The sequence below is a fragment of the Danio aesculapii genome, chromosome 12 (genome assembly GCF_903798145.1).
Source record: "Danio aesculapii chromosome 12, fDanAes4.1, whole genome shotgun sequence".
NCBI lineage: Eukaryota > Metazoa > Chordata > Actinopteri > Cypriniformes > Danionidae > Danio > Danio aesculapii.
Genome location: NC_079446.1, coordinates 31,727,555 through 31,754,298, shown reverse-complemented (window position 1 = coordinate 31,754,298; position 26,744 = coordinate 31,727,555). Strand labels below are relative to the sequence as shown.

Genomic DNA, 26,744 nt, shown 5'->3' with positions numbered 1-26,744 from the left:
TTTTTAAATAATTGCAATTCTTTAAAAATATAATCACAATTTATTTGAAATCTTTTGTGCAACTGCGAGATGACATCTCAATTTCAACCCAGGTTCATTCTGAAAAATTTTTGTGAGTTTTTGTTTTCATGAATCCACCAGAGGCCGCTGTGTACACTTTTTGAGATCTCAAATTTCTCTTGCGAGTGCCATTCGCACCTTCTATTTTCACGTAAAACCACCAAAGGTTGCTGTTGGCTGACTGACTGACTGACTGACTGAGTAAATGACTGAACGATCAACTGACCTACCCACCTTCTTCCAAAAATCCAACCAATAGTGTTTCCAAAAGCATCGATTGACACGCCCACTTACTTCCCTAAACCCAACCAAAGTGTTTACAAAAGTACCAATTGACTCGCCCACCCACTTCCCTAAACACAACCGACAGTTTTAAAAAGCAATGCAGAAAAAGAAAAGCCCTCATGGAAGCCTGATTTTTACCACGTTTTCAGATTTTACCACATTTTCACCCTGTTATTTATTTGTTTATTTAATTTTTTGGATTCTGTTTTTGTCTTACCCACTTTCTGAACCCGTTCTTTGCCTGACTCAAACCCCGTCATCATGGTCAGCCGGTAAGCGCAAAAAGGAACGGCATCATACCACCCCGTAACATTCGTTTTAAAAACTAAATGCATCCATACGTACTTCTAGTGTATTAATATATAATTTACAATCTCCAGAAGTGTACTGTATATAGGGCTACATTTTCAGAATGAGCCTGTGTTGCAAAATTTTGTCTCAGAATTGTAACTGTATTTCACAATTTTGCTATATTGACTTGCAGTTCTAAGAAAATATGTTAGAATTCTAAGATATAATTGAAAGATATAAATCAGTAATATGATTTTGTTCTCATTATTTACACTTCAGGATTTTTGACATAGATTCTTGCATTCTCAGAAAAAGAACTTTCTGTTACAAGAAATAAACAAGAAATTACAGGAAAATGTATAATTCTGCATTTGCAAGAAAAAGCCTAAATTAATTAGAAATATATCTACAAAAGACTGTGGAAAAAAACATTTTTAAAACATAAACTCTAATATCTAATCCATGAGGAAGAAAGGACTGCAACAGCATATACAACGAGGACTATAATGACAACCAGTAACTAATAGACTGCTGACGGTTTGCTATAATCAAAATGACAAAGCTTAACCAAACAGCAATGAAAAAGACCCTGAAGTATTTTCACTCTGTTGATCAACACCATCCTCAATGCTTACATTACTGATGCCTCTAAAACTGACCTCAGCACACATCTGCAAACATCCTTGTCAAGCACTTTCAAATAACAAATGATCCCTAATAAAACGGTTAATAAATGTTACCTCTGGCAGGCTGCTCGTGTGGCACCCCAGCCCTGCAAACTAGCGGGCAAAATCTCTTTTACACCCTGTTGTACTCCTATATTCCCTCTTCGGTTCCTCACTTTCCCCTTCTGGAGAGTTGTCCTAAATTCCCCCCAGCCTCACTCCTCTCTATCTCACTTAGAGGGGCCCGGCCTCAAATGGGACGTCCTGTGTACAATAGCTGGGTGGAGCTTTGGAGTCCACCCAGCTCTCTTCGCAACTGGTCGGGTGTCAGTTTTGAAATGTTGGATGAATCAAGCAAAGATGTACAGTAGGCACATTAGTGAGATGATTGCCTTATCAATTGTGCCATTAAAATTTATTTTTGTTACTTGTTCAAACTTATCTGAATCAACACAATTGTAGGGTTGGGTATCATTTGGGGTGATTTCGATACCGGTGCTAAATCGATACTTTTAAAACGGTACCGGTGCCATAATGGCACAGGGTTTCAGTACCCAACCCTACACAATTCCCAAGTTTTTAGGGGGACAATATCATTGCTTTATGTTCAATCCACTTAACCCCAAGTATAGTTGAATATAGTTTCTCTATTTCAGCAAATGGGATAATTTTTGGTGACAAATCTTACACATATTTTGGAAAAATACTTTTTTTTTGTGGCTTTTGTGTTTGAGGCTGTTTTTGCTCTATTGACTTTCATTATATTTGTCACGGTCACCATTGTTCCAGCCCATGTAGATTACAGACGAACTACAAATCTGCCACTTTAATGAACTACAAACACCACCATGCACTTCATTCACACACCTGATCCAGATGCCCCTTGATTGCAAAGACACAGTTGAAGCAGTTCAGGACTAATCAGATGGACCATATAAAGAGCACACACACACACACACACAGACTTTGCTGAGTCTTGTTCAACTTTACAAAGCGTTATTCCATTGTCTTGTCTTGATGTGTTTCATGACCCTCGCTTTGTTTTTAGTTTTATTTTGTTTATCTTCTGTACTGATCTCTTCGCCTGTGACCCCAATTATTTTTTTGGAATACCTGGATGCTTCTGTTTGTTCCTGTTTGACCCTTGCCTGCCTGACTAAGCTTTCAATAAATTGCAATTAACTCAGCTCCCAGAACATAGTAAACATAGTAAGTGTATTTATGCTTTGGCACTACAATCTGGTATTTTACTCTGTAGAACTTCATATAAAAACCAGAAACTTTTTAGCACAGGCCTATCTAAAGTGTTTTTGCTGCCAACTGATGATCAACAGTAAAAATCAAAAGATTGACCTCTTTCCAACAGGGAAAAACACCAACAATCAAAAATGTCATATGGTGTCATAGATTTTGCAATCAATAAATGTCGTTACGATGGAAGTCAATGGGGCAAAAACAGCCATGAACGTAACGAAAGGATAGTCAATTAAACATTACACAATTGTTAAATCTGTAAAAACAGTTAACTTAATCAATATTTGTTGGGACAATGTGAAGGAATTGTGAGGAACCTCTCTCTCCTCCTCTCTCTCTCTGTGTTTACTCTACCTTTCTCTACAGATTTGTTTTACAGTTTTTGAATTAGTTTACATCTCACCATTACATTTTTTTATTAAATTTGATCTCAGAATTGTAAGATTAGAATGTCGTTCATACTGTTTAGCAACCAGTGTTGGGTAAAGTTGCTTTTAAAAGTAATACATTACCATCTTGAGTCACTTTTTTAAAAAAGGAACTGTGTTACTTAGATACTTTTTAAAGAAAAGTCATGTGAAAGGGTGTTTTTCTTAAATATATTACTTTTAAAAGTAACTTTACCCAAGTAATTTGGATCACAAACAACTTTGTTTCAGAATTGTCATGCTATAAGTGTATAATTCTGAGAAAGTAAGTAAGAATTACAAGATATCCAGAACAAAGACTGCAAGAAAGACTTGTGTGTATGTGTTTGTGTGAAAGTCACAATTAAAAAAAAAAGCAAGAATAGGTAGATAATATGACCCTTGTTTTTAGTTATTCCCCCTCATTAAATGTATTCTACTGTACTTTAGTAATACATCTGTCATAGTATCTTTAAATAAACTATTTTTATATAAAAAAGAATTAATCACACCAACCTCAGGCTTTGAAGAGCTATAAACCTAAATTGATAATAAATTATGATTGAAATGTCTTTTAGGTTTGCTAAAAATTAGTGCTGGACAAAGATTAATTAGGATTAAACCAAAATAACTCCAAAAGAAAAGTTTATTTTGACATAATATGTGTGTACCATGTATATTTATTATGTACATATAAATACACATCATCCTTCTCAGACTTTTTACACAACATTTCACAATTCTGACATTTGTCTTTGAATATGTTTTACATAAAAACCCTCATTTCGATGACAATCATTTCGACAAGACAGACTATTTACGCATTAATAAGTCTCAATTGCAAGAAAGGCAAATGTGCAATTGCAAGAAATAAAGTCACAATTCTCAGAACTGTGAGACGCAAGTGAAAGATCTGAGAAAAAAAAAAGTTTGTCACAAGTTTGCCCAGCCTCAAATGGGACATCCCATGAACAATAGCAGGGTGGAGTTATGGAGTTTAACTCTGTTCACATGGGGCTGCTGTCAGTTATTCTGAAATGTTTGATGAATGGGGCTCTGATGTAAGTTCAGGCATGTTTGCGGTTGTTAGGATGTGTGTGCATGTGTGTGTGTGGACATGGGTCAGACCAATGACTCCACTCTTAAGGGATCCAGATGTTTAGTGGGAGCGGAAGTGTAAGAATCTGGAACTCTGACATATACTGACATGACTATAAAACACTGAACTGGAGAACAAGCCATAAGGGACCATCTTTAATATCCGTAAGGCAAGGAAACTCACAATGGAGATGGCTTTAATATGTTAAATGTGTCTTTTAGATGGCAGTGGGATGTAACTGAGAGCAATCTGAGTCTTTCAGGGTTTTGTGGTGGGAAAACAAAACACTAACATGTGGATCTTGTAGAATTTCAGAAAAGATCTCAACAATGTTTCAAACTGTTTAGAATTGCCAAGAATTATAACTAGTATTATAACTTTACATATTGTATTTTAAGATAAAATACATTCTACTGAAATAAATCTGTCATAATAATCTTAATAATGTGTAACAGGTTAAAATAGAAAACAATCATTTGAAATTGCCATGATATTTCTCAATATTACTGTTTTTTTAAATCAAATAAATGCTGTAATGGTGAGAGACTTAAAAAACAAGAAAGAAATAATCTCACCAACCTCAGGGTTAAACATGAAGAATCTAACCAAGGATCTGAGAATCCTTCTAGCATTTGTGTTTAGTTTTATTTTCTTTTGTTTCTATTCATTTATTCTTTGTTTAATTATTTTATTTAATCATATGATCATTAGTCATTTATATAATTGTATTGATCATTAGTTAATGATTTGATTATTATTTATTATTATTTGTCATTTGATTATGTTTTTTATTTTATTATTACTATTTTCCTATGATTATTGCTTTATTATTATTTCATTCTTCCATATTGTTATAAGCTTATGACTGTGTGGATTCAGGTGACACTTATTTTCAAGAGTAAGAGAATGTCTGCATTTCAAGGTCTGTATTGTCACTGGACAATGTTGTGAAGCAGCAATTTTCCATTGCTGTTGCTTATGGTATAATAATTTAAAGCATTGAATCATACACAACTAAGATTATTCAATAAACTCTGCTCTTTCTTTATCATTATTACTTCATCTCCTGCTTCTGCTCTGCTCTGGCTTTCTCAGTCAACTCCTATATTGATAGGAGATTGTTAATTCAGTTGAATACTGGTTAACAGGTTTGGGTATTGGGCTCTGCTGGCTTGTTGTCTGGATACTCAGAAACAGACATTGTCCTCAGAATCTGGCCTCCGGGGCTAGATCTCATTTATCTGGCATGAAGAGTGTTATAAAACAAACAGTAATAAAGTTCATAATAAATAATGATTGAAATCTCCTTTAGATTAGCTAAACTGATGCCAACAAGGGGAGAACATTCAAACTCCACACAGAAATGCCATCTGACCCAGCTGTACTAAAAAGTATTTGGGATGGCATCATACTATTGCTGCTCATCTTATCTCACATTTAAAAACCTTTAAAATTCTGCCTACATGTAGTATTTTGGAAGAAGATAAGAGCCTTAATCAATAATACACATATTCAATACTCACCTCCAACACTTTCCCTGTAATAAACTGGTGACAGGCCTCACACTGCACGCCGAAATGGATCTGGTAGTCTTTTTCGCAGTACGGAGAACCATCCCTTAAAAGAGAGAGGCAAGAGAGATTTATGCTTTATTCTATTTTATTTCACCTCAGTGAAACCGGGATAAGAGCAGAAATTGAATGCTATTAGAAAAGCGGACAGATAAGAGAGGGGGAATTATAGAGATGGCGAGAGATAAAGAATAATGAAGGCATAGCTCACTTGCTTATATACTCCCCGCTCAGCACTTTGCCACAGGCTTTGCACTTGAAGCAGCCGAGGTGCCACTGACTGTCCAAGGCCAGAAGAGCCTGACCGTTCTTTATATCCCTGCCACATCCCGCACAGTCTGCAACACAACACACACAAACACACATATTACTGAACAACAGATTCAAAATGACACTTATTGACTCTGAAATGCTGAGAAGAATCTGGAAAACTGGACAAAACTATTAGACATTTTCAAATGGATCAAGTTTATCCACTCATGAACTTAGATTCACAATTGTTTCTCTTAGTCTACATTAAACAACTGTTGTGCTGCTTTTCATAGTGTTATTTTAGTGTTAATTGTGTACTGTTGTATTATTGGTTAATATTTTGAAATAGATTTTAATTTTATGTTTTCTTTATATTTTATTACAGTGTGTATTTATATTTGTAGTCTGATTTTGTTATTACTTTTGAACTATTCTGAAATAATAATTTATTATTTTCATTTCTTGTATGTTTTAGTAATTACCCTTTTGTCTTTTGCAATTGCTAATCACAAGTATCATAGATTTTTTTTGTACTTGAAATTACAAAAAAATATAAATATACAAATTAAATCTTGTTAATTATAATAACAAAATTATTTTTTAAATTATAAAAATTAAAATAATGACAATAAAACATGTTATTATTAATATTATTTCTATCATTACTACTATTGTAGTGTTAAAATATTATATATGATATATATATATATATTAGATTTTCATTTCATTTTAGACTTTTAATTAATAGTCAGCATTAAACATTTCATATTTCATGTTTTTATTTTGGTATCAGTAATAGAATATTGATATTTTAAAAATAGTTTTATATTATATTTTCAGCTTTTATTTTTTTAAAATAAGTTTGAAAAGTATTAATTTTATGCGCATGCACAATATGCATGGGCTGGTATAAGATGGTAACCTTGGATATAAATATCAGTTTCATGGTATCATGGTATTGACATTATCACTCTAAAATATCTTCTTTTTAAATGTCTGGGTAAGAAACAAAATCTTTTTCCCCTTTGAACACAATATACTTTATTTTGGGAAACATTTAAAATATTTTGGAATAGTAAACATGTCAGACTAATAATTCAAATTAATGTTTGACTTTTGCTGTCTTCTTTTGTTTCAAAAACACAGATTTTATAATTTTCTTTTACAATTTAAAATGGTGGAGTCTGGAATCTGTGGAGATCTTTTCTGCTGGAGAAACTGCTGTCCTAAAAAAAAGGAAATAAAAAAGTCTTACTCATACCTTAGGAACAGTATAGCAGAAGATTCTAATGGTTTTAAAACCTTGACTTTTCCAAACCGCTGTATACCTTGAACACAGTTATTGTCCCATGCCTAATGCACAATTATTATTAGCCTTTTCCCCCATTTCATTATTAATTCAGCATTTGTTCATTTTATTCATTCATTCAATCATTTTCCTTTGCCTTAGACCCTTATTTATTAGGGTCGCCACAGCGGAATGAACCACCCACTATTCTAGAATATATTTTAATGCTGCGGATGCCCTTCCAGCTACAACCCAGTACTGGGAAACACCCATACACTCTTACAATCACACACGCAAACTCTACGGCCAATTTAGTTCATCCAATTCACCTGTACCGCATGTCTTTGGACTGTGGGGGAAATCCACGCCGCACAGAGAGAAGATGCACACTCCACATAGAGATGTCAACTGGTCCAGCTGGGACTCTACCCAGCGACTTTCTTACTGAGAATGACACTGAGCCACCGTGTCTCATTTTATTTGTTTCAGTGTTTATTTGACACATTTTAGCACTTCATTTTCTTTTATATATTATAGTTACTTGCCAAGACAGCTTTTATAATTTCACTAGATTTTTTCAAGTTTATGTTTTTATCTAATATTCATATTTTTTATTTCAGATAGTTGTTAACAACGTAATAATAATGTAGACAAAACTGCATATTTGAATGCAATCCAATGACACATTTTTTTACATAACCAATGGGAACAAAACAAACCATAAATAATTTACATATACACACAAATACATCCATTCCACACGTTTACACCTACATACATAAAAATATTAAATTAGCCTCATCAAGAAAATAAAATAAAATAAGTATGAAATAAGATAAAAGGTTGCCAGACATATTCTCTCAATGACGCATAGCTTCTAGAATTATGTAAATGTTAAATTATGGATAATTATATTGTCGTTGTGGCGAAAGCTAACCATTTACTCCACTTCTTTTAAAAAAAATCTCTTTTTGTAATCAAAGTGCATGTGTCATGTTTTCCATTTCCTCAACTTCTGCTATTGTTTTGAACCATTCGTCTTTAGATGGTGAGTCTTCTTTATACCATTTCCGGTTTATAGCATTTTTACCTGTTGCCAATAAAATCTTAAATACATATCTATCCTCCTTTTCAAGTTTAATAGGAATATCGCCTAGATAAAGTACATCGAATGATCTAGGAATATAAAGATCAAAAATATCTTTGATAGCAGAATGTACAGTACGGTTTTTACAAATATTTTTTAAAACAACTCTCTCCACCAGATGTCAGTGTTAACCAAAGAAAGCTTTCCTTAGTTTTCAAGGCCTGTTGATCTACATAACCGCACTGATTCTTCAGGCTCTCTAAAATGCTTTCAAGCAAAGCGTGTCCATAAAATTCATGCAGCGATCAATAGTGAATCTTTATTATATTGCATGACTCATTAAACAAGTGTCTCCAGCATCATTCCCGAAAGCCAAACCATCCTCCCTCCACAAGATGGTGCTTCATCCTGGAGGAACTTGAGGGAATTTAGCTTAAACATGCGTAACGTGTGTATAAGGTTGAGGGATAAAAATAGCTCTGGGTTGTCATCTTCTATTTATGTTTCTTGGCTGAAATCCCAAAAGCTTTTTTAAAAAGCAGGGAGGGATGCGTAGGGCCGGGGACGTCCCAGACGCTGCTGATGTTGCTTCAGGCACAAAAGGCATCCATTGACGGTCAGGACAGTCTATAATGCACTGCATCTACAATACTGCTCTAATGCATCATTTAAAAGGGACTGATTATGCCACTTAACTCATAAGCTCTGGTGACCACAGAATGTAAAGTTTCAGGTCAAAATACACCACAGATCATTTAATATAGCTTGTCAAATTCCCTTCTTTTTAGGTGCATGAAGAAACATGGCGTTTTAGTGTGTGCTCTTTAATTTGTTAGTTTTACAGTACATTGAACATTTGCCCTCCTTTTTTCTGTCAATCGCTCATACAGATTTACTTCGCTTGTGTTTTTTTGATTTTTGAAAGTGTGCAGACTTTGACATTTTATTTATTGCGTGTACCTTTAAATGCAAATTAGCTGCTGCCTTCCAGAAGAGGACGGAGCTATTCTGACTAGTGTTGTCAAAAGTATTGAGGTACCAATAAATTGGTATGTTTGGTACCAATCTGTACTGATATTTTAAAAGTGCCCATTTCCCAGTAACGTTTTATTGCATTCTTAAACACACTAATTTGGCCACTGTGTTCTCAAGATTAAAAGAAATGACTGTTATTGACCATTGAGCACATGAACCAAATGGCCAATTAGCTGTGTTTAAGAACGCGATCAAATGTTAGCAGGAATTAGGCATATAAAAAATGTCAGTACTGAACTGAACTTTTGACAACACTAGTCAGAATAGTGTGAAGGCTTCGCCCTCTTATGGAATACATGTTTAGCAGTGCTCAAATGTTAGCAGCAAATTGACATTAAAAAATTTTCTGAATTAACTCGATACTTTTGGCAACACTAGCCAGAATAGTGTGTAAATGCACCACCCTCTTGTTCAGCAGCGCTCAAATGTTAGCAGAAAATTGACATTTTTTAAATTTTCTGAATTAACTCGATACTTTTGGCAACACTAGTCAGAATAGTGTGTAAATGCTCTACCCTCTTCCGGAATACATGCTCAGCAGCGCTCAAATGTTAGCAGAAAATTGACATTTTAAAAATTTCTCTCTCTAGGGTGAGAATTACAGGGGGGTTTGGGGGCGATTGACCCCCCTATTTAATACTTTATCCCCCGAAGCATGTCAAAACAAGATGTATGGGGGATCAACTCTTAAACACTGAGAAATAGTTCACTTTATAATAATATTGTTATTAATTATAAATAATAGGTAATATACCGTAAACATACATTTGACCAACCCCTTAATGGTTCATACCATTGTGAATGCATAAAAAAATGCATTCACCAGTCTGAAATGGGCAGATCTAGAGCACCGATAGACGTTGTAAGTGTTCACAAGAACATTTTCTCAAAAAATAGGTGTTTTTTTCTACTTATAACCTAAAATAAAGTAACATTAGATACATAGTTTGTATAGTTGGACCTGAAATAGTTAATCAGAGGATACTGTAGGTCAGAATACACTAAATATCCCCCAAAACACTGACAGCTTAAATAGGTTTTAATAATGAATTAGATGTCATTTAAACAAACACATAAATGACTGAAGCTTTGTAACTATAGTAACATTACTGAAAAAGTTCACCCCTCTGATCGTCAGTGTACAATTTGTACACTCTAGAACTCGATAGTTTTGACAACACTAATTCTGACTCTCCAGAAACAACAAAACAAGCAAATCTCATGCAGAAACAATATCAGAAATTAACAGTAATTTGTGCACCCTTACATGTTCAATCCAGAGTCCGATTATGATGGGAAGAAGAGGTTAAAAACTACCAAACATTACTTGAACATTTCTGAGCATTTAGTGGATTTATTCATGTATAGTTCTGAAGTAAAGTTGATTAACCTCAATGACTAGCATGCTAATACTGCTCTGTTCAGATGTGCTGGCCTTTGCAAATAAACATTACATTGTTAGTACGATTCTCATCACAGTCTCGAGAGAAAATGTAAAATATCTGTCATCTCACTACACAGTGATTAATAAATGTGTGTTTATTAAATGATGGTGACTTTTCTGGTTGAATCTAACAACATAGTTCTGAAAAGTCAATGGTAATATTAGCCACATTGTGTTAACAAGCACATTAAGAAAAGAAACTTGGAAACATTCTCAATATACACATTGGTAATGACCCATCCTTCTGAAATGACACTGAACTGACTATTGTTTCTGAATTAGTCAGCCGTGGGAGTAAACATGCAGATTAAGGGTTGGTAATATATAAAAAGACCACTATCTACATGACTAGGGGAGCAAAATCTGAGTGGCTCAATTGTTTACATGCTTGCAGAAAAAGGCTTACTCAAACAAAGCTACTGGGTTGGTAGATGTACCAAGGAGCTGATTATGGCACTTAAAAATGGAAATAAGTTAGATTTATATAATTTGTTCCTTCTAAATGATATGCCTGCACTGCGAGTGTTTGTGGAGAGAAATTGAAGGCATGCTTCAAAGTGAGCTGTGTTCAGTCCACCTGTCATGAGGTTTATCTAAACTATCTGACTGCTGTGCAGTAAAAGCTGTATTATCATGCCTTTAACAATCAGCACCTTCCAAAAAACAAGTCATTTATCTGGACTAAAGACTTTCATCAGCTTCAAATCATTTCCCGGGGCTCGTGAATGACAAATAATCAGCCAAGCATGACACAAAGAGATATTCAGCAGCGCTCTTTAAGTTCCTGTGTGTGCGGATGCAGGAAGAGGGAAAGATATCTGAGAAAGACAGAGAGAGGAAGTTCATGGCCATATGTGAATAAATCAAACACAATGCATTACTAACACTAAAAAGGTGATTTAACCATTATGCACGACATAAAATTGGCCAGTATTTCATTTTGCGTGCTTATTTTTAATTTTTTTTACATCGCTATGTCATTATTTAGCATTTTAATACTTTATTAAAAGCTTAATTCAACTAGAAAATTATTTTAAATGAGTTTATGACAATTGAGAACATTTTAATGCAAATTTTAATATGTTATATTGTTTTAAATAGATTACTTCTGTACTGTTTTATTCCTTAATCCTAAATATATATTTAATATATTTTACTGAATAATAAATAATGCTCCTTTCTTCCCACGATAATCCAACTCCAAACTGCACTGATGCATGGACACTGATGCGCAGTGTTTTCTCAATCAGCCCAATCCCATGACGCAATGCTAACAATTACATTAATTCTCCACTCTGCAACACAGCAGCTATTCATTGCTAAATTGCTCCTGTAATTGTCCATCACCTGATGTCGTTATGTAACAACAACGATTCCCCGCATTATGACAATTTGATTCTAATGAGTACAGCCATTTACTATAACAAGGAAACACCGTGCCTCAGGAAATCTGCACATTCAACACATGCAGAGTCCTGGCCTGTCAGCATCTATCAGTCTTGAATGCAGAAAAAAAAGTGGACGGGTGGAGAGTGTAGCAGTGAGAGAACGGGACACGTAGCAGCGCTCTGGGCTTTTCATTGACTCTTGGGGCCCCGCAGCTTAAATTACGCCAAGAGGAGCCCTAATCTACCGGAGGAGGATGGAGAAACTTCCTCAAAGTGGGATAAAAGAGAGGGAGGAATCAAAGAGAGAAACATTTATAAGGAGATCAGCTTTTCCCTGGTTGACAGCACAGGAATTGCTCTAAGTATCCTGTCAACTCAAGTAACCCTAGAGGAGTCTGAAAGGGAGCTTGGAAGCTTATTAAAGCGATATTTCAGAATAAATATTTACAGCTTAAAAGCTATCATGGTGTTATGGATGACTGCCAAAGCATTCCTATATTGTTAATGTACAGCATATACAGTATATTCTGACTGGTATTAGTAGACTATTTGAAATGCACTCAATTTTATACTGGCGCTACATTGTTGGCTACCAAGGAGTATCTATACAGTTTCACTACAATATACACTGCTGTCACACTTTACGATAAGGTTTCATTAGTTAATGTTAGTCGGTGTATTTACTAACATTAATTATGAACACTTCTTGCAAATTAAGAAAGGACATTTGGAAACATTCTAAAAATGTGCAATGGTATTGACCCATCCTTCAGAAATGACGTTGAACTAACCTTGTTTGTGAAGTAGTCAGCCGTGGGGGTAAACATGCAGATTAAGGGTTGGTGATACATAAAAAGACCCCAACCTACATCACTAGGGTAGCAAATTCAGATTTTCTCATTTGTTTACATGCTTGCAGAAAAAGGCGTACTCAAACACTTATTACATCATTAATTAATTATAGATCAACATTTACTAACGAATAACTAAAATTCAAACTATTAGTTAACGCAGTGGTTCCTAAAATGGGGGTCGTGGGATAATGTGGGGGGTCACTTGGTGATTTCCAAAATCAAATATATTAGATTAAACTATTAGAATTACCATATTTTATTCATAACCCACAGAAGGTAAAAATAGTATTTACAAGTTACATTAAAAAAACAACATTGGCCTTTCAGTTTTCTTTTTCCTTTGGGTTGCGAGCCCTGGGGTGTTTACATTATATTAATAATATAAATTGTAACATTTAATATTAATAGCGTCAGTTGCAGCAGATTGATTTTGCTGCACCGTGGTAAACTTTAACAACTTTTCAGCACTCACATACATTAAAAATAAACATTCTTTTAAAAGATTAAAAAAAATCATACACTACTGAACATAGAGGATGAATCCAAAAATAAACCAAGAATAGACTTGTGGTGTGCCCACCAGCCTCATTAGATAAGGTTAATATTAAATTAAACAAATGAATAAAAAATGCTGACAAAAACAAAACAGTGTATCCAGAAAGGATTCACAGCGCTTCACTTTTTCTACATTTTTTTGTTACAGCCTTACTCCAAATTGGATTAAATTCATTTATTTCCTCAAAATTCTACACAAAAATGCATGAATGCAGCAATGTCATTTTTACATTGTTGTTATGGGGAAAGATGAATGCAGCAATGTACAGAGACATCCTGAATGAAAACCTGCTTCAGAGTGCTCTTGACCTCAGACTTTCAAATTTCAAAAAACTTTTTTCACATTGTCATTATGGGGTATTGTGTGCAGAATTTTGAGGAAATAAATGAATTTAATCCATTTTGGAATAAGGCTGTAACATAAAACAATGTGGAAAAAGTGAAGTATTTGAATACTTTCCGGATGCAATGTATGATTGTTAGACTGTTGCACTTTTTTTGTGATGTCATTATGCATGTGTTTATATATACCTATTGGTGTGTGTGCAACGTTTGTCTTTTTGTATGTTTATAACCACCTCCGAGGATAGTGGGAGCCACTGTAATTGTTATTTTGGGGGTGGCGGCCTCAAAAGTTTGGGAACCCCTGAATGCACCATTAATATGTTAATATGAATTAACGAGGAACAACTATTTTCATTAACTAACATGAACAAATACTGTAAACAAATGTATTGTTTTTGTTTGCTCATGTTATGCATTAAACATAAACTAATACAACCTTATTGTAAAAAGTTACCTATACTCCCCGTACACAAAAAAAGTCACCACCTGGATTTAACTAAGCAAAAATAAGTAAGAACCACCCATTGTATAATTACTGCATGGATGATTATGGATGAGTATGGATGTTTCTGCAAGCTTAACTGATGCAGATAGTAGCATCTCATTTCTTAAACCACCATAGGGTCAAAGGTTTTCAGAAGGATCAAATTATTGGTACAGTATGCATCAAGCAAAGAAAACATCTAAGGAGATTGGTGAAACTGCTAAAATAGTGTAAAGAACTGTCCAATGCATTTTTAAAAACTGGAAGGATAGTGAGGAACCATTATCTTTGAGTAAAGCGATAACTTAAATTCCAGGTTAAATCAAACAAACTATGTAAAACAACAACAATAGATCTTTGTTGGCTTTGTTTAATAATACAAATAAGAGCAATTCCACACACATACTGTGAAGGGAACTCAAGTTATTGGACTAAACAGCTGTATAGCCTAGTCGACGAGGGTAATCAGAAAAAAACGTGCTAAATTTGCTAGGGAATATAAAATAGGACTCTGGAGCGATGAAAGAAAGCCATGTGGTCTGAGGTGTCCATATTAACCCTGTTCCGGAGTGATGGGCGGATCAGTGTAGGAAAAGAGGGGCATGAAGATACAGGTGTGTACCCATCATGCCTAGTGCCTAGCATAGTATAACTAGTGCTGTGATCGGGGATGCTGCAGTGGAACAGATCTAGGTTCAGCAATGTTATTTGCCTAAAGAATAGTCAGCTGACTACCTGAACATAATGAATGACCAGATTATTCTGTCAATGGGATTTTTTTCTTCCCTGATGGCACAGGTAATGAATGACGGGATGGATTCACAGGTAATGAATGACCTGATGGCACAGGTAATGAATGAGGGAAGGATTCATTGGGTTCAAATTATGAAAGAGTGGTTCAGGGAGCATGAGACATCATTCTTACACATGGATTGGCCACCACAGAGTCCAGACCCAAACCATATTAAGAATCTTTGGGATGTGCTGCATGGATAAGACTTGCACAGTGGTCCAACTCTTCCATTGTCAATAAAAGATCTTTGTAAAAAAATGAATGCAACTCTGGATGGGTATAAATGTTGTGAGAGAAATATATTTAAACAATGCCACTGAGATTGTGTGGTGTCACACAATGAAGCATCAAACATACATTATCTCAGAATTATAGTTGATGCCAGGTTTACCTTATTAGCTGAACATATGCATATGGCACAAAAGAGTTTAAACACTTCAGGGGGGTTTGCTAAACTGGATGTCTGTGATAACCGACAGACAGAACAAAAAAAACATCCTTTTTGATGAATGTTACACAACATAAAAAAAATCTATTACTTATTTACATTGCGATATTAAGTAAAAAACGACAACTCCAGACATCAGATTTCCCAAAGGCAACTAATGTCCTAAAAAGTGTCATAAAGTTTCTAATGAGATGGAGAGACAGTGAGTTTCAAACTAGCAATGACCTTGAGTCTTGAGCGAGATAAGACCTGTCACCACATGCATTCAATTCACAATGTAACACATCTATTAAAGGGGGATGATGGTGGCAAGCTGAAATCTGAGCAGGACACTAAAACATAACCAATAAGCAACTAAGACGTGTGTTTGTGTGAATGTGAACTCACTACTAGAGGCGCTGATGTCTTTGGGAGTTGGCGAAGTTGGCTGGACACAGCGCTGGCAAAGACAGTCTTTTCCATTAAACGTGACTCGATCACCAGCGGGAAACGGCCGTCTGGCAAAAGAAGAAAGATGCAGAGGCGTTTAGTCATATACACTGGCATATCAAAAGTTTTGAGTCATTAAAATTACATTTGAGAGAAATTAATATTTACATTCAACAAGGAAGCATTAAATAGATCACAAGTGACAGATACAAATATTATCTGATCAAAATTCTATGAAAAAATAAACAGCTTGTTTAGAGTCACATGATACCCCCTTCTCAACAAGCCCCCTTTTCTATCAATTCCTATCTGTCCTTCTTGCTCTCTATCTGTTTTCCCTGTCTATCCTACCACATTCCAGCCAGTAAAATATTGGCGGGCACCGTTTTTCACTTTATTTATTAACAATTAGATCCCATGGGCAATTCCAGGCAAATAAAAAAAAAAAGCAAATTCATTTATTTCCTCAATTCTACACACAATACTCCATAATGAATGTAAAAAAAATATATATATATATTTTTAAATTGTTGCAAATTTATTTAAAATAAAAAAAAACATGAAAAATCACATGTACATAAGTATTTACAGCCTTTGCCGTGAAGCTTTAAATTGAGCTCAGGTACATTCTGTTTCCACTGATCATTCTTGAGATGTTTCAGCAGCTTAATTGAAGTTCACCTGTGGTAAATTAAGTTGATTGGACATGATTTGAAAAGGCCTACACCTGTCTATATAAGGTCTTAGGGTTGAGAGTGCATGTCAAAGCACAAACCAAGCATGAAGACAAAGGAATTGTCTGTAGACATCCGAGACAGGATTGGGAAGGTCACAGAAAAATTTCTGCTGCTCTGAAAGTTCCAGTGAGCACAATGGCCTCCATCATCCGTAAGTGGAAGATGTTAGGAACCACCAGGACTCTTCGTAGAGCTGGCCGGCCATCTAAGCTGAGTGATCGGGGGAGAAAGGTCTTAGTCAGGGAGGTGATCAATAACCCTATGGTCACGCGATGGAGCGCCAGCATTCTTCTGTGCTGTTCTCCAGTGACGGTTCATCTTCCGGCAGGACAATGACCCAAAGCACATCGCCAAAATATCAATGGAGTGGCTTCACAACAACTCGGTGAATGTGCTTGAGTGGCCCAGCCAGAGCCCAGACCTAAATCCTATTGAACATCTCTGGAAAGGTCTGAAAAAGGCTGTACACTGTCACTTCCCATTCAAACTGATAGAGCTTGAGAGGTACTGCAAAGAGGAATGGGCAAAAATTCCCAAAGACGTGTGCCAAGCTTGTGGCATCACATTCAAAAAGACTTTGGGCAAAGTATTGAGCAGAGGCTGTGACTGCTTATGTACATGTGATTTTTCAGGTTTTTTATTTTTAATCAATTTGCAACAATTTCAAACAATCTTTTTTCACATTGTCATTAAGGGGTATTGTGTGTATAATTTTAAGGAAATAATTTAATTTAATCCGTATTAAAATAGGCTGTAACATAAAAAAATGGTAAAAAATGAAATGCTGTGAATACTTTCCGGATGCACTGCGTGTTACACATTTGAATGTACTGTAGTTGGCCTGCTTTTGTGTAACTCTTACTTGCAAACAGTACAGACGAAACATGTAGGGTGGTAGGTCTTCCCAAGAGCAGTGACCACCTCTCCTTCAACAAAGTCTCCACAGCCGTTACAGCGAGTGCCATGAAGCCTCTGGTAGTCCAACGTGCATAAATACTCTCCATTCTTCATGAAGAAACCACCTTGGGCCAGGTCACAACCGCACACTAAACATAAACACAACAACAGACAAGAAATTAGGACAATCTGAACAGACACCACATTCTTTGAAAGTAAGTTTGGCTCTAGTTAAGTGGTTAAACAGCTCAGTAGTTAAGTTACACTACTGCATTACTTTTGCACAATAATTTGCACAGTTTGCCTGCCAGCAAAAGCAAGGTCATGGAGCTTCTGCTTATTTTGGCCTGTGTGTCTGAGGACAAAAGCGTATCAAGAAAGAGTTTGGTTCACTGAAGATTTTCTGAGCTTTCAAGACTCTGGCACAAGTTCAGACACTTTATATAGGTCCGCATGAATAGGTGTGTTAGGTCTGTGTCCCATTGGCAAGCGTGTGTGTGTGTGTATGTGTGTGTAATCCTGCCGTCACACATGCCAGATCCGTCTGAAAGCTCCTTGGCAGGCCGAGACTGATATTTAACAGCTTGTTTAGTGTCACATGATACCCCTTCTCAACAAGCCCCCTTTTCTATCACTTCCTCTCTGTCCTTCTTGCTCTCTATCTGTTTTTCTCTGTCCACATTCCAACCAGTAAAATATTAGCGGGCACAGTTTTTTACTTTTTTAATACCGTTTATATTCCATGGGAAATTCCCGGCAAATGAAAAAAGAAACAGCATGCAAACCACTTTAAAACTTTCACTCCAGTTTGATCACCATGCCTTAATGTGTAATAACAATCTTTATTCAAAATAACCACACAAAATCTCTTGTCTGATGACAAGTCAGACAAGAATCAGTTCCCGATTTATACAATAAAGTCCCATCCTTTTTGTTTGAAAACCATTTCACTCTAAACTATTTAAATAGTTTGATTAGCACACTAGTCTTCAGTCCCATGGGAGAGCTTCAGGAGGATATAAGGACAAGAGAGGTTCAGGCCTGGAACATAAACTGTAAAAAATAAATGTTAATTTACAGATAATTGTCTGTGTTTTTTGTTTTTTTTTACAGAATTGTCCTTTTTTTTATTATACAGTGAAATACCTGTTGTTTTACAGATATCTTTCTGTAATTACATTTATGGTTATTGCTTGTATTTTGGTATTATGTAATTTTTCTGATTTTAAAAGGACATTTTCTGTATTTTAGACATAATTTTACATATTTACAATTTTAATATTTACAGATCATTCCTGTAAAAATAGGGAAACAAAAATTCCGTCAAATTGTTTTTAGCATATTGAAGTTAGTAATCATATGACAATTAAAGCAAATAATAGCCTTACCATGTTTTATCTGTATACACCTGTTTCTTTCTGTTTCAACCTTTGATTGCAAGACCATTCTCTTTATAAACTATATAGGATCTATTTGATCCTCAACTTTGTTGTCCAGGCGTCCTCACATTACTCCAACCTTGTTTTTGTTGTTAAAGGATGACCAAATGTGTTATTTGTCTGCCTTAAATAAATTTTGATTGGTTAAGGAGATAAAGTGAGGCGTGATTCCGCTGCTGAACCTTTATCATCAAGTTAACTCCATTTTGAAATTTTTGAATCCCATTTTTGAAACCTATTTTTCAATTTATGCACTTTCAGTTACAAAAATGCTGTTGTTGCGTAAACAACCAGGCAAACACATAGTTTCCTGTTTTTGGCTGAAAACAATGTTGTGTAAATGGCCCCTTAGAGAGGCAGCTGCAACCAGGGGGCCCAAAGAAGGTGCCATCATCGCCAACTTTTGGGGTGCATCTATTTTAGGAGAAGCAGGTGCCACAGGAACACAGCCTCAATGCCAGATGGTGACAAAGAGGAGATGCTAGTGGCCCTTAGGGGATGGGGAGTACAAGGCCATCTACTGGGCGGCATCTAGGGTGGCTGCCAGGCACTGTGAAGGAGTTCTTCCAGCTGGTAATGTTTATCCCCTCTGTCCCCCCTCTTGCCTCAGTTGCTCTTTATCCATCTTTCTCGCACCTCATCTATTTCTACAGTGCGAAGCTTCTCCCAGGCTGTGACAGAGTGGAGTTATGTAGCATCTAATGATCCCATGGTAGACGGTCTTGCCCTCCCCTTGTTCCCTGATGGCTGGGATGGCTCCTCCATGGCTCCACGGAAGTACAAGGCCATCCACCAAGGATCATCCACTGCCAGGTAACACATGGGAGTTCTCTGAGATTATCCTTTTTTCCGTTCCCAGTCTTGCCTGTTGCTTCTCATCCATCCTTTCTCTCAACTCGTCAATCCCTAATGCAAGGTGTTGTGGCCACCTAGGGTATCCCTCTAATCCCTGTAATCCCTCTGTCCCCTGACATCTCCTCCTCGTCACTGTCTGGCAGCAATGCACTGTTCCCAATGCACCTTCCTCACCCTATCACAGAGGTTAGATGCAGGCTCTGGGGTCTCTCAGGCTTCTTCATACCTCGCTTAAATAATCTAAGATGATTTGGCAGATCCTGGATCTTTTAATCTTGATAACTGATCTCTGGCTAATTTAGTTCTTCAAACAAGTTCACGAATCAGATTAAAATGTCTGGATAAACTGATCTGAGATCACTGCATGTGTTTTGTGGAATAGATCTATCGATCCTCGAAATCATAATCAGCAATGCAACAATTGGCTGATGGCACAGCACGTAATGACATCATCTGATTAATATTCAGTTATCCATGTCAGCAAAATTACATAAAATTCACAGTAAACGGTTTGTTAAATATGATACGCAATAACTTTCCACCTTCTGTGGGCTGCAGGCTTTACACTTTCATGTGTCAAGAGTATTTAGCAATTTATTTAGTTTTACAGTTAGAGCGGATTTTCTTTAGTAGTCATATATAGTAGCCGGTTTGCTAATTGGTGTAAAAAATAACTGGATGTTTAAATTCATTTAGCATCACAAAAGCATTTTGATATTGGTAAAGGTGTCTGCAACTTTTGTGAAGCATCAAATCACCGTCATATTAACTGTCAAAACAAATTGCTTGACTGCATAAATGTATTATTCCTTTAAAAAATTCCTTTAAAAAATCTGCTATCATACACAAATTGTACTAAAGCGATTGTACACATTTGTATCTAAAAAGTTCATATCAATAAATTTTCATTTTGAATCACCAGATGACAGGCTTTGTACTTTTATTTCTGAGTGCAGATTTTATATAATATATATTTTAACTTTATATAGTTACTACTTTCCCAAGTGTATAAAACTACTACTGTAAGAAAATATCAGCATTCGTTACATACTTTCAGAATTATCTTAGCTTAAACTGACCTGATCTAATCCTGTTTATATGAATGAGCCTGCTCCCAAGCAAGTTTGAGCTACCAGAACTATTGCTATTGCAACAACTCTCGGATGAATTTTGAAGAACGAAATGATCCTGTCAAATTGTCAATAACCAGATCCAGATAACTGAGTAATCCACCTACAAAGAACAGACCCCTGGTGTCTGCAAATGGCAACATTTTCTCTGGCACTCTGATAGCAGCTGTCCCTCAAAGCTACAGTGTGCAATGTTGAGTGTATTAATCCCCTTAGCAATGAACTAACAAAAAATTTTAAGTATAAACTAAGCAGCAGCCCCTCATGTATGATCAAATATTCCAGGCGTGTTCTTCCCTCACCTTCTTTTTCACATTATATCTTTCCAGAGCTCCTCCTTAGGACTGGAGACCAGTATGTCACACAGATGTCTCTCATAAATATTTAGTTCACCAGCCTCGCTGGTTAGATCTTGGCCCTGCTCTGCTTCCTACTTAATAATTTAAAGAATTATTGTTTTCATCAGCTTATGAAACCTCTGCAACTCTTTCACAAATTACTGTTTGTGAAGAGGAAGCACCTTTTTGAATCATACTATGACAAAAGGACTCCGATTTTTATGGATTTTAAAGGAATACTCCACTTTTTTTTGTAAATAGCCAAATTTATTTAAAGGACACCTATAAGATAGGTCTTTTGTGTCTCCCGAATGTGTCTGAAAAGTTTCAGCTTAAAATACCCATCAGATTATTTATTTTACCTTTCTGGATCTGGGAAATTTGATCTGTTAGAACATTGTAGCTGTTTTGTTGCCTGTGTCTGTAATGCAAATGAGCTGATTCTCTCCGCCAACCGTTACCATGTGCGTTTCAGAGCCATAGAGACCTCTCTGTATTGCTCTGATGCATGTAGCATTCATGTAGAGAAACGGCACAGTGACAGACAAGAATGAAGCAGATCTGCCTCACTACAGTAAGAACTTTCACAATGGTTATTTGATGTATTTGTTGTGAAGTTAATTCAAGCCTTTCTGCAATTATGAGTTACGCACACGCACACGCGCGCGCGCACACGTTTAGCTTTGTAATTTTCACATCCTGTCTTGTGAATATGATTATACGCATTACTATGGAGACATGTTAATACGCAGCTGTCAATCAATTCAGTGGACAAGAAAACCGCACTCCTTCACGTTGCGGTGGGCCTCTAAATGGGGGCAATTTGGATCCTATTTTAACGTCAGGAAATAAAGAAAATAGAGTTACTGTCTTTATATCACCCCAATATGACTGTGGACACACTATACATGCACACAGTTTTGTCCAAAAAGCTTACAAAAATTGATTTTAATCCTAGGTGCCCTTTAAGCCTCCTCGAGTTACACAGTTACCATTTTTAATCCATTAGTGGAAGCACTTTTAGTTTAGCTTAGCATACATCATTGAATCTGATTAGACCATTAGCATCTAAATTTTTTTTTAAATAGTTTCAATAATTTTCTTATTTAAATCTTGACTATTCTGAAGTTACATTACTGCATGTATTAAGTTTGATGCGTGATATCATTCCACCTGCTGCAGCTATTTTACAGCAGTAAAGTTCCTTGATTATTATGCCAGAATGCATATTTTCTAGCCATATCAGCTTAGAAAAAAGAAAAGATTTTTGATTTTAAAAGAGATGCTAATGGTCTAATCTGATTCAATGTTTTATGCTAAGCTAAGCTAAAAGTGCTTCCGGCAGACAGAGATTGGCTGAATGGATATAAAAATGGTAAAACTCAAAAGTTAAACTGCAAGGTAGTTATTGAATTAGTATATTTCCAAAAATGTGGAGTGTTCCTTTAAGCATGACTATAAGAACCATAATTATGTAATCGACATGGATACCAAACAATTTAACACAAAGTAGTAGTAATATATCTACATCTCTAGTGAGTAAAGGTGGAGCAAGTACAGCTTGATCAGTAACAGCTCAGGAATTTCATTGCCAAATAAATAAACCATTTGCAGTAAGCATTTTGTTTAAATGTCTTTCATGTAATTCTTTCAACACAAATCCTGACTGTTATTTGTACTCCCATCTCCTCAGCTGTTATCATATCTTTTGCTTCATTGAATCTGTCTTCTGGTTCTGGAAGATTAGGTCCATTTAGACAGACAAATGTGACAAGCAGGTGGCAGTGGCGACAGTAGTGATTAGCAGAGAGAGAGAGAGAGTTGTGCAAGTGTCGCAGCCAATGCCCTCACTTGTGTCTGGCATTTGGATAACCTTCACTGACAGGGTACAGAATGCCAGAATGCCAGTTTAGAAAATGTCATAGCCATTAATGTTGATCCGTGCACATCTTATAAACACAGTCCACTATAGTACACAACTGCCATTCTCTCATTACTATCCAGATTCATACTGTATATGAATGCAGTATATACAGTTGAAGTCAGAATTATTAACCCCCCTTTAATTTTTTTTCTTTTTTAAATATTTCACAAATGATGTTTAACAAAGCAAGGAAATTTTCACAGTATGTCTGATAATATTTTTTTTTCTGGAGAAAGTCTTATTTATTTCAGCTAGAATAAAAGCAGTTTTTAATTTTTTTAAGCCATTTTAAGGTCAAAATGTTTAGCCCCTTTAAGCTATATTTTTTTCGATTGTCTAAAGAACAAAGCATCATTATAGAAGTGTCTTGAAAAATATGTAGTAAAATATTATTTACTGTCATCATGGCAAAGATAAAATAAATCAGTTTTTAGAAATGAGTTATTAAAACTATTATGTTTACAAATATGTTGAAAAAAATCTTCTCTCCGTTAAACAGAAATTGGGGAAAAAATAAACAGGGGGCTAATAATTTAGGAGCACTAAAAATTCTAACTTCAACTGTATATATGATGTTTTCCTTTCATCAAAAGAGAAGCATAAATACAGAGGCTGGAATGACAGAATTAGTGGTGTAATGGATCAAAAATCTCACATGTTTTTTTAGTCACGGATCGGACCATTTTTTGGATCAGCCAAAAAGAAGGAGTAATGCAATTTTCTTTCCATTTATTACAAAAACAGTACTGCAAGACACTTTTGGTTTTAACAAACAAAACTTAGAACCTGTAATTTTATAAAAAATAAAATGAAGAAATAATCAACTGAATAAAAATAAATTGTAAAATATTCAGTACTGTGAAAAATTCCCTGTTACTGATTCACTACTGTTGCTAATAATGCTAAATGTATAAATCTAACATTATAATTTGTACAACTCATATTTATTTTAGGTTTTATTTTTAATAAATGATTCAGTTATTCACTCATAAAACTTCATGTTTCATTGCTAGATGATCATTTTTGAAGACTTATTCAATGGCATATTTGACGCCACCTATTGGTTAAATAATGTAATTTCTTTCATGATATAAACTTTCATTTTTAAACGTCGTTAAATGCATATGACAGTGCTTTTAATCTTTATCATAAACATCAGTGGTTTGATCTAAACTGAACTGTTATCCCAGTTTTTCTGTGTTATTTGACTGTTTGTAACTTCATAACTAACTCAAAAGACTAAAGACTGAATCGCTTTCTTGATTTTTGCATTTTCTTCTTTAAATGCAGTGATTCCAAGGATTGATAAATATATGCAAATCACCATCATTTATAATTTATGTTGCATGGTTGTTCAAATCCTGATCTTTTAATGATTAATTGTGCAGCTTACACTGAATGCATTAATGCAGGCTAAACAAATGACAGAAAACACCACAGCCCGAATAACCTACCACAACTTCTTCTGTCATCATTATATTTTACAGGAAAGCCTAAATGCTTTCATACATGTGATTTGAATGATGTGAGAGGCGATCTCTCTGCGATCGTTACAAATTCAGGATTAATCTACCAGTAAAAAAATTTATTAATCCTTGGGTCACATGTGTTCTGAACCGTGGGTTGTGATCCGTACGAATCATGGATCAACCGTGATCCGTTACACCCCTACTAGGAATTCAGCTGTGCGTTTGAGTGTGTGTAAGCCATGAACAATGACGCAAATGTAATGACACTCTTGTCAGTCAGATCCCTGCTCAACAGAACAGCCTGTAACTCCTCCCACAACAAACATCCAGCCAAAACCCATCTCTGTCCGAGTGGAAAATAGACTCACATGAACTAATGGAAAGACTTCCATTTGATTCAGTTAAAACATGACTTGTTCATTTCAGGTTCTACTTCATGTAAGTTCAGATTCAGTTCAGATACTATGACACAAAGTGCCTCCAAAACAAAGCCAAGCTGCAATCTGTGTAGAGCGCAGTGAGCCTTGGGTTTCCCATACAGTATGTGCAGACATCAAACAAGCTTTCACAGACTTCATCAATATTTTAATGAGTTTCCCAGCATGCTGCACTTTAGTGGATAGCACACTTTAAGCATGGGTTTCTCTCTGCTTCTACTGCATAAACTAAGGCATTTCTCTCAAACAGCAGTGGGATTTACAGTATAGACACACATATAATCACTTCTCAGCTACTATCTTTTAACTGTGTGGTTTTATGCTTCATTTTTCTACACTTTGAGATCAGCCAATGGAGCAGATAAAATGATTTCCAAACACGAACCCCGGCTGGCATCAGGGGCCTCTTGGCACTGAGCATGTGACCATTTATTATCCACGTAAAACTACCAACATTGTTGTCATGACAGAGAAAGGCTACCATATTGTATGCCAGGCCTGTCCGGCCTCATTACTGGAGATCTCTGGCAGAATATGTGGGAGAGATTTTAAATAAGAGTTCAGTCAACAATTACATTCATTAAACTAAAATGATTAATGAGCATCATTTCAATGAATCGGTTGATCTGGTTCACAGAACAGTCTAGGGCTGCACAATATATCGTTTTAGCATCGATATTGCAATGTAATCATTCGCAATAGTCACATCGCAGGATATTTGCAATGTTGAGTTTATATTATATTCCCAGTACTGGGTTGCAGCAAGAAGGGCATCCACTGTATAAAAACATATGCTGGATAAGTTGGCGGTTCATTCTGTTGTGGCAACCCCTAATGAATAAAGGGACTAAGCCGAAGAAAAGTTATTGAATGAATGAGTTTGTATTATAATTAGTGCCAGACAGAATCTGCGGACATTTTTTGCTATTTCTGTGGAGAATTTTGTAAAAAATCTGCGGGGTTATGTGGAATGATTTTAGGAGAATGATTTATGGGTAATCAAATTAGAACATTAGCATCAAATTTCAAAAAATAGTTACAATTTTCTTGATTAATAAAGCATGATGTATGAGCATCTTCCCAATGAATCATTTAAGCAGATTCGCAAAATGATCTGAAAGACCAGAGATCTCCAGTAGCCTGCTAAAAGGTTAAGATTACTTAAGTCTCCTTAAACAGTTTGATCACTTTTTGAATCCATTGGCGAAAGAACTTTTAGCTTAGTATAGCATACATCATTGAATTAGATTAGATCGTTAGCATCTTGCTCGAAAATTTTCTAAAAAATAGTTTCGATAATTTTATTGACTAATAATGCATGGTGTATGAGCATCTTCCCAATGAATCAATCAAGCAGATTTGCAAAACAATTTGAACGACTCTGAATGACCAGAGATCTCCAGTAGCCTGCAAATAGGCAAAGTCTCCTAAAGTTAAACAGTTCAGTTTAACCATTTTTAATCCATTGGCGAAGAACTTTTAGC

General features: G+C 35.7%; 1 protein-coding gene across 6 annotated transcripts in view; it reads right to left on the bottom strand.

The window, feature by feature from the left end:
• Positions 1-26,744, bottom strand: part of ablim1b (actin binding LIM protein 1b) — a 153,233-nt gene that overhangs the window by 46,430 nt on the left and 80,059 nt on the right. For all 6 annotated transcript variants that reach the window (XM_056470215.1, XM_056470216.1, XM_056470220.1 and 3 more), the window contains exons 3-6: positions 17,634-17,817; positions 15,993-16,102; positions 5,844-5,970; positions 5,585-5,678 (exon numbers count right to left, since the gene is read on the bottom strand). In XM_056470215.1, coding sequence (XP_056326190.1) covers positions 5,585-5,678; positions 5,844-5,970; positions 15,993-16,102; positions 17,634-17,817 — 515 coding nt within the window. The remainder of the gene's footprint in view (positions 1-5,584; positions 5,679-5,843; positions 5,971-15,992; positions 16,103-17,633; positions 17,818-26,744) is intronic.